This window comes from Protopterus annectens, chromosome 4.part0, assembly GCF_019279795.1.
Source record: "Protopterus annectens isolate FY-2018-M chromosome 4.part0, PAN1.0, whole genome shotgun sequence".
Classification (NCBI taxonomy): Eukaryota; Metazoa; Chordata; order Ceratodontiformes; family Protopteridae; genus Protopterus; species Protopterus annectens.
This window is the reverse complement of record NC_056733.1, coordinates 541413319-541426339: the sequence shown is the minus strand read 5'-3', so window position 1 is coordinate 541426339 and position 13021 is coordinate 541413319. Positions and strand designations below refer to the sequence as shown.

The window sequence follows — 13021 nt, the reverse complement described above, 5'->3', positions numbered from 1 at the left end:
ATGTCTTATGGTCTAGTAGTAAATATAGGATCAGGCCATAACTTCATGCTTAAACCTTGATTCACTCTGGTTTGTGCTTCACTTCCTGCTACCTATAGAAGAAAGTAAATCAGACCAGCTTCCCATTTCTGCAGAAAAGTCATGTCGACACCTGTTGGCTTTTGCTTTGTAAACCTCCAGGCATGATACTGTGATAATCATACCAGTTTTCAGTGCCATTCTTCACAGGCTACCATTTTGCTGTTTTGTTGCAGAAAAACATACGTATTTGACTATAGAAGTAGTTATCTAGACTGCCAAAGCACCATTCAATAATGTTTAAATGTCATTATGGTTATATCAGTATCTGTTACTAGGAGAACAGTGTGGTTTGTGCTGTGATTCTGATTGTGTAACCCCCACTGATGTATAAAGGAATTGAAGGCAAAAGTAAAGTATCACTACAGAAAGACAGATGCAGAAATGGTGTTGCTGTCTGTGGGGAGTGGAGATTCCCCAATGTTTCATAGTGTGTAAAGTTCCTGAAAATTCTGCTAGATAAAACGCACAGTTTCAAAACACACACGCAAAATATCGGGCAGCTAGAGGGGATTCAATAGAACAGAAGAAAGCTACCCAAAATATCTATGGTATTAAGGGAAATGAATGTGTCCAGAGTTTAGTGGCACTGCAACTCTTCTCTGCTGTGTTCACAAGAGATGGAGAGGTCATATTGGTGCACAAAAATCATGTCAGGCAGATGTGAAGGGGCCATCTTTGTCGGAAGAGGTTTGCTGCAGTTGTCAAAAGTAATTTTTGACAGGGATGTGGACCTATGGGATGGGTTACCGGAGTGGGTAGTGGGAGTGGGTGGTCCAGAGAAGACTTTAGGACTTTTTGGAATAAGTGAGGCAAGGATAATGGGTATGATGGGGATGGAGAGGAGGTTGAATGTTAAATGCACTGAAGAGCAGACTAGATGGGCTGATTTGTTTTGTAATATAATATCAGGTGAATACAAGTTTGATCATAGACTAATTCTTTTTCATTGCACTGGTACAATTGCCTTGTATAACAAAAAAAAGCAGAAAACTTTAAAACTTGAAGTAAACATAAGCAATAGGGCTTTACTCTGTATGTGGGTTTTCCTCAGTGCCTCTGTGGTTTGGGATGATGACAACACAGCCAATATTTCTTTTCAGTGTTAATCTTCCTTGTGGAAACATCCCTCTGCAATAAAGGTAGCCCACTGCTTTAGGTGGTCCACATCATGATCCTGCATGGTTTGTTTTGGCACTCTGGTGGCTGCATCAGCTACTGGTTAGAAACCAGTATATCTGCTGAGGTGACTAGCTCAAGGTAAGGATACCACCTTAAGGATCCACCACTCCTTGTTTAGCTTTATGCTAGGTGAATGATGTCCACATTCAGATGTGGATTTGCTAAGTACTTTATCACCCCAGTCTTATGTTGGGCTTGCCCCTCCTACTTTCCATTTATTTTTCTTTTCTAGTAATTAACACTGGCTAACTTGATATAACCCTTTATATCAGGTGGGTCACTCTCCTGTTAATAGAGATTGTAGTCCATACTACAACTAATAACAGATTCCAAGATGGTAGCTTTACAGTCAGGCTTAGAGCTTACAGTATGTACTTACCAATAACCTTCTGCAGGCTGCTGGAGACACCTGTGTGCACGCACGTTCTACAGTAGTTATCTATTCATATAACTTGCTTAATCCAGTTCCTCTGGTCTGTGGAGGGTCAGATATACAAAAACTATACCCTCATCCCCTCCAATGGAGGCAACCTAGAAGTTGTTCTCTTCCATACCATACTTGGACACCTGGGCTAAAATTGATCCCAGATCAACATTTGCAAATATCCTTCCTTATATTTGAAGGCTGCATTGAGTGTGGTGTGTGTGTGTGTTCTTTTTGTGTTTTTGTTTCAGACTGTACATGATATGCCTTGAACTTCAAATCTCATGCCTCATTTTACATCACAGCATTGACCAACTATCTTGCCTTCAAAATTCATAGCAAATGGGAATGTGCTCTAATTTAGTTATGACTTTGTAGACCAATGTGTGTGTGTGCAGGAATGCACTGCCCTATATACTTGGCATCAAAAGTTGTCTTTGCATTGCGTTGCCAGCTCATTTCCCATACTAGACCAGGGAAATTGTAAAATTAAGTTGTTTCACCATGCAAAACTCCTAGCATTTCAGATGCATGCATGTATTACTTCAAAAGTGTTACTGTGCCCCACGTATAGAGCTGTCATTTCTACATTTTCAGTAATGGTATTTTGCCAGCATGGCTGTTCGGGTTTCATAAATGAACCAACACTTGCAACTTTTCTTTTTTGTATAATTTAGATGCATGCATGTATTACTTCAAAAGTGTTACTGTGCCCCACGTATAGAGCTGTCATTTCTACATTTTCAGTAATGGTATTTTGCCAGCATGGCTGTTCAGGTTTCATAAATGAACTAACACATGCAACTTTTCTTTTTTGTATAATTTTTTTACAGGTTTAAACAATGCCTCTTGAATCAGAATGACACAGTTTCTACTATTGTGGGTGTTACTTACTTTAACGTCTTACAGGTCCCCTGCTTTGTCCTCCAAAACAAGAGAAGATGTCCAAGGAACAGCAAGTAAGTAGTCTTTCTTTTGTCTTGCAATAAATGCAGGATCTAAATATTTGAGTACAGTGTGCGCCTGTCTGTTTTCAAATAAATACAGTTAGAAAGATGTCACTGGTATTGGAAGAGATAGCAGTCAAACCATGAACATTTGATTCCAAACTCTGTTCTGTAACCCTCATACCTGTATGATCAGTTATGAATATGGTTAAACCAAGTCTTGTCCATTACCCCCTAGACAACTCTATGTAGCTGCATTTCACTCGAGTAAGTGGCCAGCAGATGAAGTCAGGTGGCGTGCAGTTGAAATCCAATGGAATATGTGTTTTGGACATCTATAAATTGGTGCTGGCAATGCCATGTGACAGTTTTTCATGTGAAAACACAGATTTACCCCTTTCCTCTCATACAGGAGGCTGTGTACCCATCATATTCAATCCCTACTTGGCTGTAATTGTTCTTTTCAGACATACAGCAGGAATGATACATAATCTTTCATGTCGCCTGCTTGTTGCTTGTTGTTGGCTGAGAAGTATATAAGCCAGTAGTGTGTTATGCATTTTTATTGTCTGTGGCCATTTTTAGGGATTTATGCAGGAGACCCAGTCCTGAAAGTGTCATCATAATCAACCCCTTTCTCCCATTTTCTACACGAGGTCAGAGTGTCGTCAACTGCCGCCATCTCTCTTGGTTCAGTACTACTCTCCTACCTTTTTTTGACAGGCGTGCCTGGCTGTTGCAAATTTTCTGTCATGCAGTCCATCTATCTCTTTGCTGGATGCCCTTGTTTAATCTTGCCGCCTTCTTGTCTCTTCCCAAAGCTTCTTCACCAGATCATCTGCTTTCCTGCACATGCTTGAACCTCTGTAAGCTTTTTTCTTTGACCTTTTCTGCAATTTGAGCTACTTTGGCTTCTGCTCTGATGTGCTCATGCCATCCATCCCACAATGTGCATCCTATCACCAGTTTAAGGCACTTCATCTCCATTACTTCTCACTTCCTCAGTTGTTTTACCTTTGCCACCCAGTTTCTGTAATATATAGTATTACTGGTTGCATCACTGTTTTGTAAATATTACTGCTCAGCTTCTTTGGTATTTTTCTGTCTCGTACTACCATCTGATACTGCCAGATGGCTGCAGCTCCTGTGGTTCTAGCTTTGACCTCCCACATTCAGACATCCCTTCTCAACGACCCCTCCCAGATATTTAAAGCTGTTAACTTATTCCACCATAACTTATTCCACCATTTTCCCTTCTATTTTGATTTTCAGCATCTGGTTTCACCACTTGCTGTCATGTCAACTGCTTTGTCTGTACCCAGTTTTATCTCTTGTGCCTTCAGTTTTGCATTCCATTCCCCAAACATCTGCTGAAGTTCTTGTTCCAAGTCTGCTTGTAATGTCACATAATACTAGATATACCAGCTTTGTTGATCTGTCCCCTCCAACCTGTTTGCAATGTGCAGTAGTGAGCACAGAGATGAACACTGATGCACCCCAATGCCCCCATTTTGAACCCCTCTGTATGTCTGTAAACTGTACTAGTCATTAGGTCCTTGTATAAAGCCTGCACTTAATTCTTCTTTGAATCCTCACAGGACTGCCTAAATCTGATTCCTTGGCATCTTTTCATATGCTTTCTCCAAGTCTAGGAATGCCCATTTGGACACTCATCTCTAGCTTCTGTTCATCTCTCTCACTACAAACATTGGATCAGCTCTGCATGCTGATCTGAATCCCAAACTGCCCATCTCCCATCTTAATATCTTTGGGTACATTTGATAACATATATCAGTAGTGCAAATATGCCTGTTATCATTTTAAGTTGAGCAGCAATGCTCTCCGAATATTTCCCCTGACCTTACCAACAGCAGTGGTCAAGACTGTTTTTGTAGTTTCTGCGACTGTTATCTTTGGCCTGTGGTGCATCTATGCTCATGGTACATCAGCCCTGATGACGACAAGATCTGTGAAGGACTATATACAACCTGTCCTGTCTCTGAGGTTACTTCAACATCCTGCAGATAAGAAATCTGTTGGTGTAAGGAACAAGCATAGAGCACTCCTAACAGTGCAGGAGTGTGGATCAAAACGAATCATGTAAAACTAACATTAAATTACAAAGGTTGAAGGGTGTTTACTTTGGAGAACCCGTTTAAAATCCTTTAAAATCCAAACAAAAAGGATCACTTGAAAGTCTGAAGTTGGTAGCTGGTTTACATTCAGATTCTGTGTTATAGTGCAGTTTATCACATCTACTAATTTTCTAACATTGGTACATTCCTGGAATTAAGTACAGTAATGCTTTCTGTTGTCATTCCTTTTTTATTTAGGAGATAAAGTTTTGTAAACTTAAAAACCCCATCCCAAATAAATTTAAGGGTTCCCTATGTGATGTCACCCAAGGAATAATGTTTGGGCACATCTATAGACCTTAACAAATGGACACTAAACATACACAGTGGAGCATGTATGCGGACGTTTCTGTTTGTCATTCCCTTCACCTGATATCCTACGAATAAACTTTAAGTGAATCCTTCATGAAGTTAGCATGTAAAAAATGTATCTTTATGGAAAGAACTGAAAAAAATGTATTTTTATGAAAAGAACTGAAAAACAGAAGGGGTACAGATAGTCAAAAGCAGGAAAACTGCATCACATAGCTTTAGCCACTGCTGGTTTGCTACTGGCTTTAGAACACTACAGTTTACTGAAATGTTTTACTGGGCAGTGCCACACAAACTGGGTGCTAACCTTGCTAAAGCTGCTTTATGTATTACCTGATCTCATCTTGCCACACTTGATAACACGTCTTTTGGGGCTAGTAAATTGTTGCACTCTGTATGGCATGACTCTGTTATGGTCAGGACGTAGATAATCCTGCAGTACAGAGTATGTCATGATGGAACAGTGGATAATGTATTCATTTTATACACTGAAGTGTACTAGAATTTGCATTTAAAAAGCAAAGTATATTTACAGTGCTTTTTATTTTGTTAAATTCTACATTTTGTTTAACATATCTTTATGCATCTTTTAGCATGTCTGTCTGGATATTTTTATTCCAGTATGCGGCCCAGAAACTAACTTCATCTAGGGTGGGGAAAGGAACATATTATAGACTTTGGTGTGCGATAACAAAACTCTTGGCTATACCCACTAAGGGGATTTCTGGTGCTTTCTAGAAATCAGTTATACTTGCAAAGTGATTGTAAAAACGGTTCCCCCATATTCAAGACATAATGTTATATACATAATTATAAGAGTCCATTTTTGATTTTCAAGAAAAAATTATATTTATTTCTTTGACTGTGTTAGTCCCACTGGGCTCCTGGCCTGTTTTCCAGGGAGACCCCCCCCCCCCCCCCCCGGTTGGCATTTATACCATTAAGAGAAATTTGGCTAGGGCATTGGAAAACTTTTCTCTTTTTTTTTTTTTTTTTTTGTGTAGGTGCCGAGGGATCTTTTACATCTACCTAACCTGACACCACCTCAAGCAGATGGGATCATGGTTTAACATCTCAGCCTAAGGATGACTATACCCTGTAGAAGGAAAAGGATTGGTAATCCATTATTTTTAGCTTCTAGCTTTCATACCCCAAGGTAAATCCGGTGATATGGTTTGGTTTGTATTAGTGAGTTTTTTTTTCTGTTTTGCTGAAAGTTCATCAGATAGCCGTGTATCTCATCCCTGAGCTGGCAGAAGCTCTCCTGCCGGTGTGAATAGCAGTCACCTACCTGTGCACACAAGTGCCCAACATCCTGAGCTTTCTGACCGGACATCATCAGTTTGTGCTAAGTGAGATTAGGAAATGGTATTTCAGCACACTAATTTGAAACTGTTGCCTTACTTTACAATCCATTAACAGCTTCATTGCCAATCCATAGTTCCTGGTGTAAGAAAACCAGAAAATCTCAATATCAAGAATGCTGACTTTCCAGGAATGACGCAACAGCTGTTGCTTCAGGCATTCATTTAGTACAAGAGACTTGCATCCCAACTACCTACCACAAAGAAACAGGGGAATCTTTAGTCCAACCTGCTAGAATAGAATGTATAACTAAGAGGAAGCAAGTTTGAGACCCATTTGATACAAATCCTAAATGTTATAACAAGATTACAACTGTGCTTTCTCAGAAACTATATTTAACTTCATTTTCCATTTACAGTTTTATCTAGTCTCCATGCAGCCCTTTTCACCATATCACTGAACACCCGGTAACATAGACAAATGTAAAACCCAAAAAGATAGATGAGAAGCAGTTTATATGGACATAGGTTGCATATAACCTGTGAAAACAAACCTTCCTACATCCATATCGGCTCATATTCAGAATATGAAATGTCACAATGTTGGCAAGTCTAATGGAGACCTTGGAGTTTGTAAAGCTTTTGTGACTTAATTTTAATATAAACCACTAACCTACTCAATATCAACCACTAACCTACTCGATAAAAGTAGAAACCAATAAAGAAAGAAACCAGTATTGTGTAGAAGTGCATGAATAAAATAAGAGTCTAGCAATGAGAGGACTTTCTCTTGCTGATGAATTGTCAGACAATCTACATGTTATAAAAAGCCCAGAGATGTGTACAGTCCTCAAACAGTGCCATCAACTGTTGTCCTATCTGGTGTTTGGCTGTATGGCTTAGGGGGTTAAGGCTGTATGTCTTAGAGGGTTAAGGCTGTAGGTTACTACTTTTTATTAGAGAATGAACAAACTGTATATCAGCACCCTGATTTGACAATGAAAATTCTCCAGCAGGGTATTAATGTACAGTTAATACCTGCTGAAAAACAAGTCTACCACTTCATGGCAGCATATCAAGCTGCTGTGGAGCTCGAACTGAAAAAAAACTGGCTGGAATTATTTTACGCTCGCTAAGCAGTGCTTTTGCTGTTTAGCAAGTGTGAATTCAGAGCCGGCCTTAGGCATAGGCCAACTAGGTGGCCGTCTAGGGCACCGCTGTAGAAGGAGTGCTTTTTCGATGTTTATCTGGTGTAGGTAGACCAGGATGGGGGCAGTGGATGGTGTGGTGGGGGGCACCGTGGAGCCCTTTTGCCTAAGGCACCAGTTGACCTAAGGCCGCTCCTGTGTGAAATAATATAGAAAAAAAGTTAAAATAAAAAAAATGTGTGTGTATATGTGAAAATGTGTGTGTATATGTGAAAATGTGTGTGTATATGTGTGCATTAAAGTGAGAGAGCAAGAGAGCAGTTATCTTGCACTCACTAAATGGAGCTTTTACTGTTTAGCGAGTGTAAAATAAATTAAACCAAAAAAAGTATGTGTGGTGTGTGTTTTGTCTGCATGTGTGAGTGAATGCATGCATGAAAGCAGAAGTGTGTGTGTGTGTGTGTGTGTGTGTGTGTGTGTGTGTGTGTGTGTGTGTGTGTGTGTGTGAGATCCCTGGCAGCAACAGCATCAGTCAAGAGGTTTGCGTACCTCTTGACCATACCGCTCAACCTTTTGGCACAAGAAATCTGGACAGACCCACAAATAATGAGGGACAAATGACCAAAAACAATGGCAGATTTTAAATATTGCTCTTATAAACTTAGAAAGTTGCTAGAACAGGGTTTCCATTAGCACGTATTATCTGAAGGATATGAAGTCTAAAGCTCATGTCTGTCATTATTTAATGACTGTAATCCCCAGTGATTTGCCAGAAAACTACACATTTTATGAGGATGGGAACATGCATACAAGCCAAAAATCTGGACAATTGAAAGGTGTGCTCTGACTCTTAGCTCAAATATCTGGATAAACCCAAAATAAGCAGGGGACAAAGGCTCAAAATAGGAACATAACTTGATATTAGGATTTTTGTTGACATACATTTTCTGAAATAGAGGTGTTCTTGAGAGCAACAGTAAAAACGTTTGCATATCTCTGGACCTTTCAGCTGAAGAAATCCAGATAAAGCCAAATATAGAGGGAAGAAAGGCTCAATAATAGGAACATATTCTAATTACTGCTCTTATAAAAATACAAACTTGATTAATTAAAAGGGTTTGTGTTGGTATGAATTTTCTGAAGAAAATAATAGTCTGAAACTCAGATGTGTGCCATTATTTACTAACTTCAATCTCCATCACTGGCAACAAACCAAACGCTTTAGAGTAATGGACCAAAAAATAAATGCCTGGATATTTTAAGTGTTGTATTATGGATGCACAATGCTTCCTCCAGCACCATTAACGTATACTACATCAAGTTTGAAACCTTAGGCGGAGGAACTGTTTTACATCAAAAGTATATATGTAAAAAATAATATAGTACTTTAAATAAAACACAACAGTTTTACAGGGAGCCCATTCTCTAAGTGGAATAATGCCCTCCAGGGTGTGTGTTAATTTTTAACTAATGCCCTTCCAGGGGTGTAGAGTCCCTCCGCCTGCATCGTTGAGCCTCATAACACCCCTTGGCAAGCATTAGTTACACATTAGCTGTCCCAGGTTGGATTCCCTTTGCTTACTATGTAACCCTGATCACGTTAGTGAGACACCACTTCTGCATCTCTCCTGAAAACACCCATATGTGACAGGTGAGTGTAAAATTAATGCCTTCAGATGTCAAGTGTCTGAAAGCAGTTCAGTATAATTGATAATCATAATGGAGTGGGTGAATGGATTTCTCACTAGAATTAACTGAGTACAGAACTTTAATAGCCACTCTAATCCAGTCACATTTTGTCCATATACCTATTTTTTATCTGTATGGTAGAACTAACTCATTTATTAGACATTTTCATTATTACAGAAAAGGGAAGTCATTTTGCACCCAGAACGTGTAGAAAGCTTAGAAATATTGATATGCTCTAGGAAGTATTAGTAGCTGCAGATTGTAAAATCTGGTACACTGAAGAAAAGAACAGTTCTTGTGCAAAAGAATGAAGCCTGTCCTGATGCGTCTGTTGGTGACACTGTTGATTGAATGCATTGTTCCACAACTCGGTTTACAGGTTAACAAAAAAAAAAAAAAAACGCTCTACATTTTCCAACCTCCTCACCTCACTTGCAAGAGCCAATCAGAGTCGTTCTGTATTTAGAAAGGCTGATTAACTACTTTACTATGACTATAAAGCAGTTGTGAACTCTAGTAACCTCATAACCTGTGAGAAAAATGCCAGCTCATCTTAGCAACAAACTATAGTGTTTTATTCTTTCATATGCCACGTAGTATCAGTTTTCATCTACCTACTACACTATTTTATTCTGCAGTCATTACTCACAGATTCTAAAGTTACTTTTTCAAAACTTTGTGAATTGCAACTGCTGTCTGCAGAAGTAGCTTTTAAAACATCTCAACAGCACAACTAAGAATAATTAGTTCCAGTGGGGTTCATGTCAGAGTGGGTGTACTTTTTGCCTCCTTGTAGTATTTACCTTCTGCGAATCTTGTTTCTGAAAAGCTCTGGAGTTTTTCTTGTTGCTAATTTCACTCCAGTTTGCAGATGCAACTTATTCTGTAATGAATATTTTCTGTGTGATGCAAGCGGTTTCCCACATTATCAAACAACTGCTATTATTCACACAATATTAAATGTATTGACGTGCATATTTTGCTAAGAGCCACGTTCCAATTGAGAGTTTACAGTTATCTGCTGACTCTGTGCTGTGTTCTGATTGGTTGCTTGTAGTGGGATGTTTGAGCTGTGCATGTCATTTAAACATTCTTTGCATACTAGCAGGAATGTGTGCCAGAATTGGATTACTCAATGTAACCACTCACCACAGCCCTGAGCTAATAAAGAGAAAACTAAAACAATGAGCTAGACCGGTATGTTTTACAGTTGTACTTGTGATCTGAAATGCGATTGACTAACCAGCATGTTAAGATACATGCATTTGCATATGAAAAGGGAAAAACGTTTTAAGTCTCAGAAAAGTGTAGAAACTACAAAATTTGGAATGGTCTTGGTCAAACTATAGTCCCGACTGTTTTTTGAATTTGTGTCACTTTAGGTGCAAACAAAAAAGGAGAATAGCACCGACAATAGATATGAGGAGCCCAGAAAAAACAGCTGATTTCACTCAGGATGCTTGTCCTGCTGCATTTGATTTACATTAAAAGGCAAAACTCATCAAATGCTGTCGCTGATTGATTGATATACAAAAGCAAAATACTGATTACTTTCTAGTATTGGGGAGAGAATAAATCTGTTTTCTTTCTTGAGTAAACTGCATTTAAACACTATCTCACTATTAATTCTCACAGATATGTTTTAACTATAAAATCCTAAAATGTATATTAACTTCAGAAGTATTGCAATTGTTGCTGGATTTTTGATCTCTGGGGATTTTGCAGTTCCAGTGAAAATAACTGAACTAAAAATTATATTCACACTGAGAGTCATGGTAGTTCATAGGTGTTTACTAGGACCACAAGGGCCTTTTTAAGCCTAGCCATGCATCCCAAATCTCTGACTAGTTCTGATACCCTTGATAAGTGTAAGCATGGGCCTATGAGATTCACCTGTGACCATTAGAGACATAGATGCCAAACCAGGGATGAATTTCGGTTTCTCATCCAATTGTCCAAGTTGCGCTTGGGTTAAGGAGGAACTCTGCTTCACATGGATGGGGAACTTGTTCCATTGACAGGGTAGTCACATACCTCTCTCTCCAGCAGGTCCTATTTATATCACAGGCGAAGTTCAAGTCTTTAGAACGAGTAATTCTGGTGCTATTTGTTTAGTGGATATGCAGGAGATCATCAGAGTGGGATCTGACAGTGCCCTATATGCCAGGCATAGATCTCCACTCAAAAGTCTATAGGAGACCAAATACAGGGATAGGGCCTTGAGGTGGTCTGCACAGGACGTATTACTTACTCCCTGTATTCTTTTAGTGAAGAACCTCTGTGGATGTTCCAATTATTGGATATGCCTAGTACATACCAAAGGGGGCACTGTAGTGAATACAGTTGTTGTCTGGATGTGATTTTTCTGCCTGGGCTGAACATACTGTAGTATATAATGTGTCTGTCTAAGCCAGTACATTCCTCCTTTCCCGAGGGCATATTTGGAGCAGGTAAGGGTTGATTACTTGTTTAATATTGTCTTATGGAAGCCAACAGAGTGGAACCTGGACAGCTGAGGGTGAAGGCTGAGATGCATCTAACAGTACAGTTATTTATGGATTAATGCAAGTGTGCAGAAGGTGTCAATACATGCACCTGAGCTCTGTTCTGCAAGATGGACCAAAACATTTGTTACCTATAGGATATGGCTGTCTGGCCTGGATATGTGGTGTTGCCAAAATTAATCTAGGAGGAGTGGAAATACTGTCTATGTTGCAGTAGCCACTTGTTAGTACCTGCAAAGGAAGGTGAGGTATGTGGAATGACAGCATTAGTTTTAATAAGTAACTGTTCATAGTTATGATCATGTCCAGATTTTTGTTTTATGGTAGTACTTCATAAAATAGTTTATAGGTGAGTTTTGCATAGTGAATAAAATTTTGTCGTGCCATCACATTTCTTCTAGGTATGATGCACATTCTTGATCTGCTGTACTGCAAGTTGTTGGTGAAAATATTTAAAAATTGCTGAATTCAGATTAAATGCTGTCTTTTTACTTTGGTAGTTTGCAGTCCTAAATATTTTTGATGGAACCTCAATGGTAGATGATGTGAAAGGTTCTAGTGTGTAAAGGTGATCTCATTTGTGCTGGAAAAAAGGATCCCCCAACACACACTGAGTGGAAACATTAATGTTTCTGATATATTCAAAATAAATGGTCATATATTTAATTTAATCTGAATATTAAAAAAAAATAAAATAAAACTCCTTTTATGAGGATGAATTTGGCAATTAAATGGAGTATTTTACTTTTATTTTCTAGAATTTTTCAGTCCAAAAGTTTAATTTTATAAAGTGGTATGGAATCTAAATACAAGCAGAAAATTTACACTATGGAAGATAATTTCGTCGATCAAACAAAATATCAGTTTCAGGTACAAAAGGTGTCTTTTGGCCTGGATCTCGTACAAAATAAATAACAGCTAAATTGAATGACAGCTATTCCACTAAAACAGAACTATACAATATTTTTGAGATTGCCAATTTCATGGCTTTTTTTTTTTTTTTTTTTTTTTTTTTGTATGCTGCTCTGAATACATGCATCAGGTTGTTAATTTGTGATGCTGAGGGTAATTTTGCAATGAAAGATTATCTTCGTTTGAAGGTGCAAAAAAAATTTAGCAATGATCTTTGATATTTGGTAGCTATTAAAATATTTTTGTGCACTGAAGAAGGTAAACATTTGGAAGAAAATATCCAGGGGGTCTGCTGCAAATAACATGTAACAGGTATTTTAAAATTTTGTAGTCTGTTTTCACTTCAAATCTTTAACACAGTTTTTTCTATGATGCTAACATAAATA

At 38.5% G+C, this 13021-nt stretch overlaps 1 protein-coding gene across 2 annotated transcripts in view; it reads left to right on the top strand.

Moving 5' to 3' along the window:
- The window catches only part of PLA2G3 (phospholipase A2 group III), a 62492-nt gene that overhangs the window by 21989 nt on the left and 27482 nt on the right, over nt 1–13021 (top strand). For both annotated transcript variants that reach the window (XM_044068469.1, XM_044068470.1), the window contains exon 3: nt 2518–2643. In XM_044068469.1, the coding sequence (XP_043924404.1) occupies nt 2518–2643 (126 nt within the window). The remainder of the gene's footprint in view (nt 1–2517; nt 2644–13021) is intronic.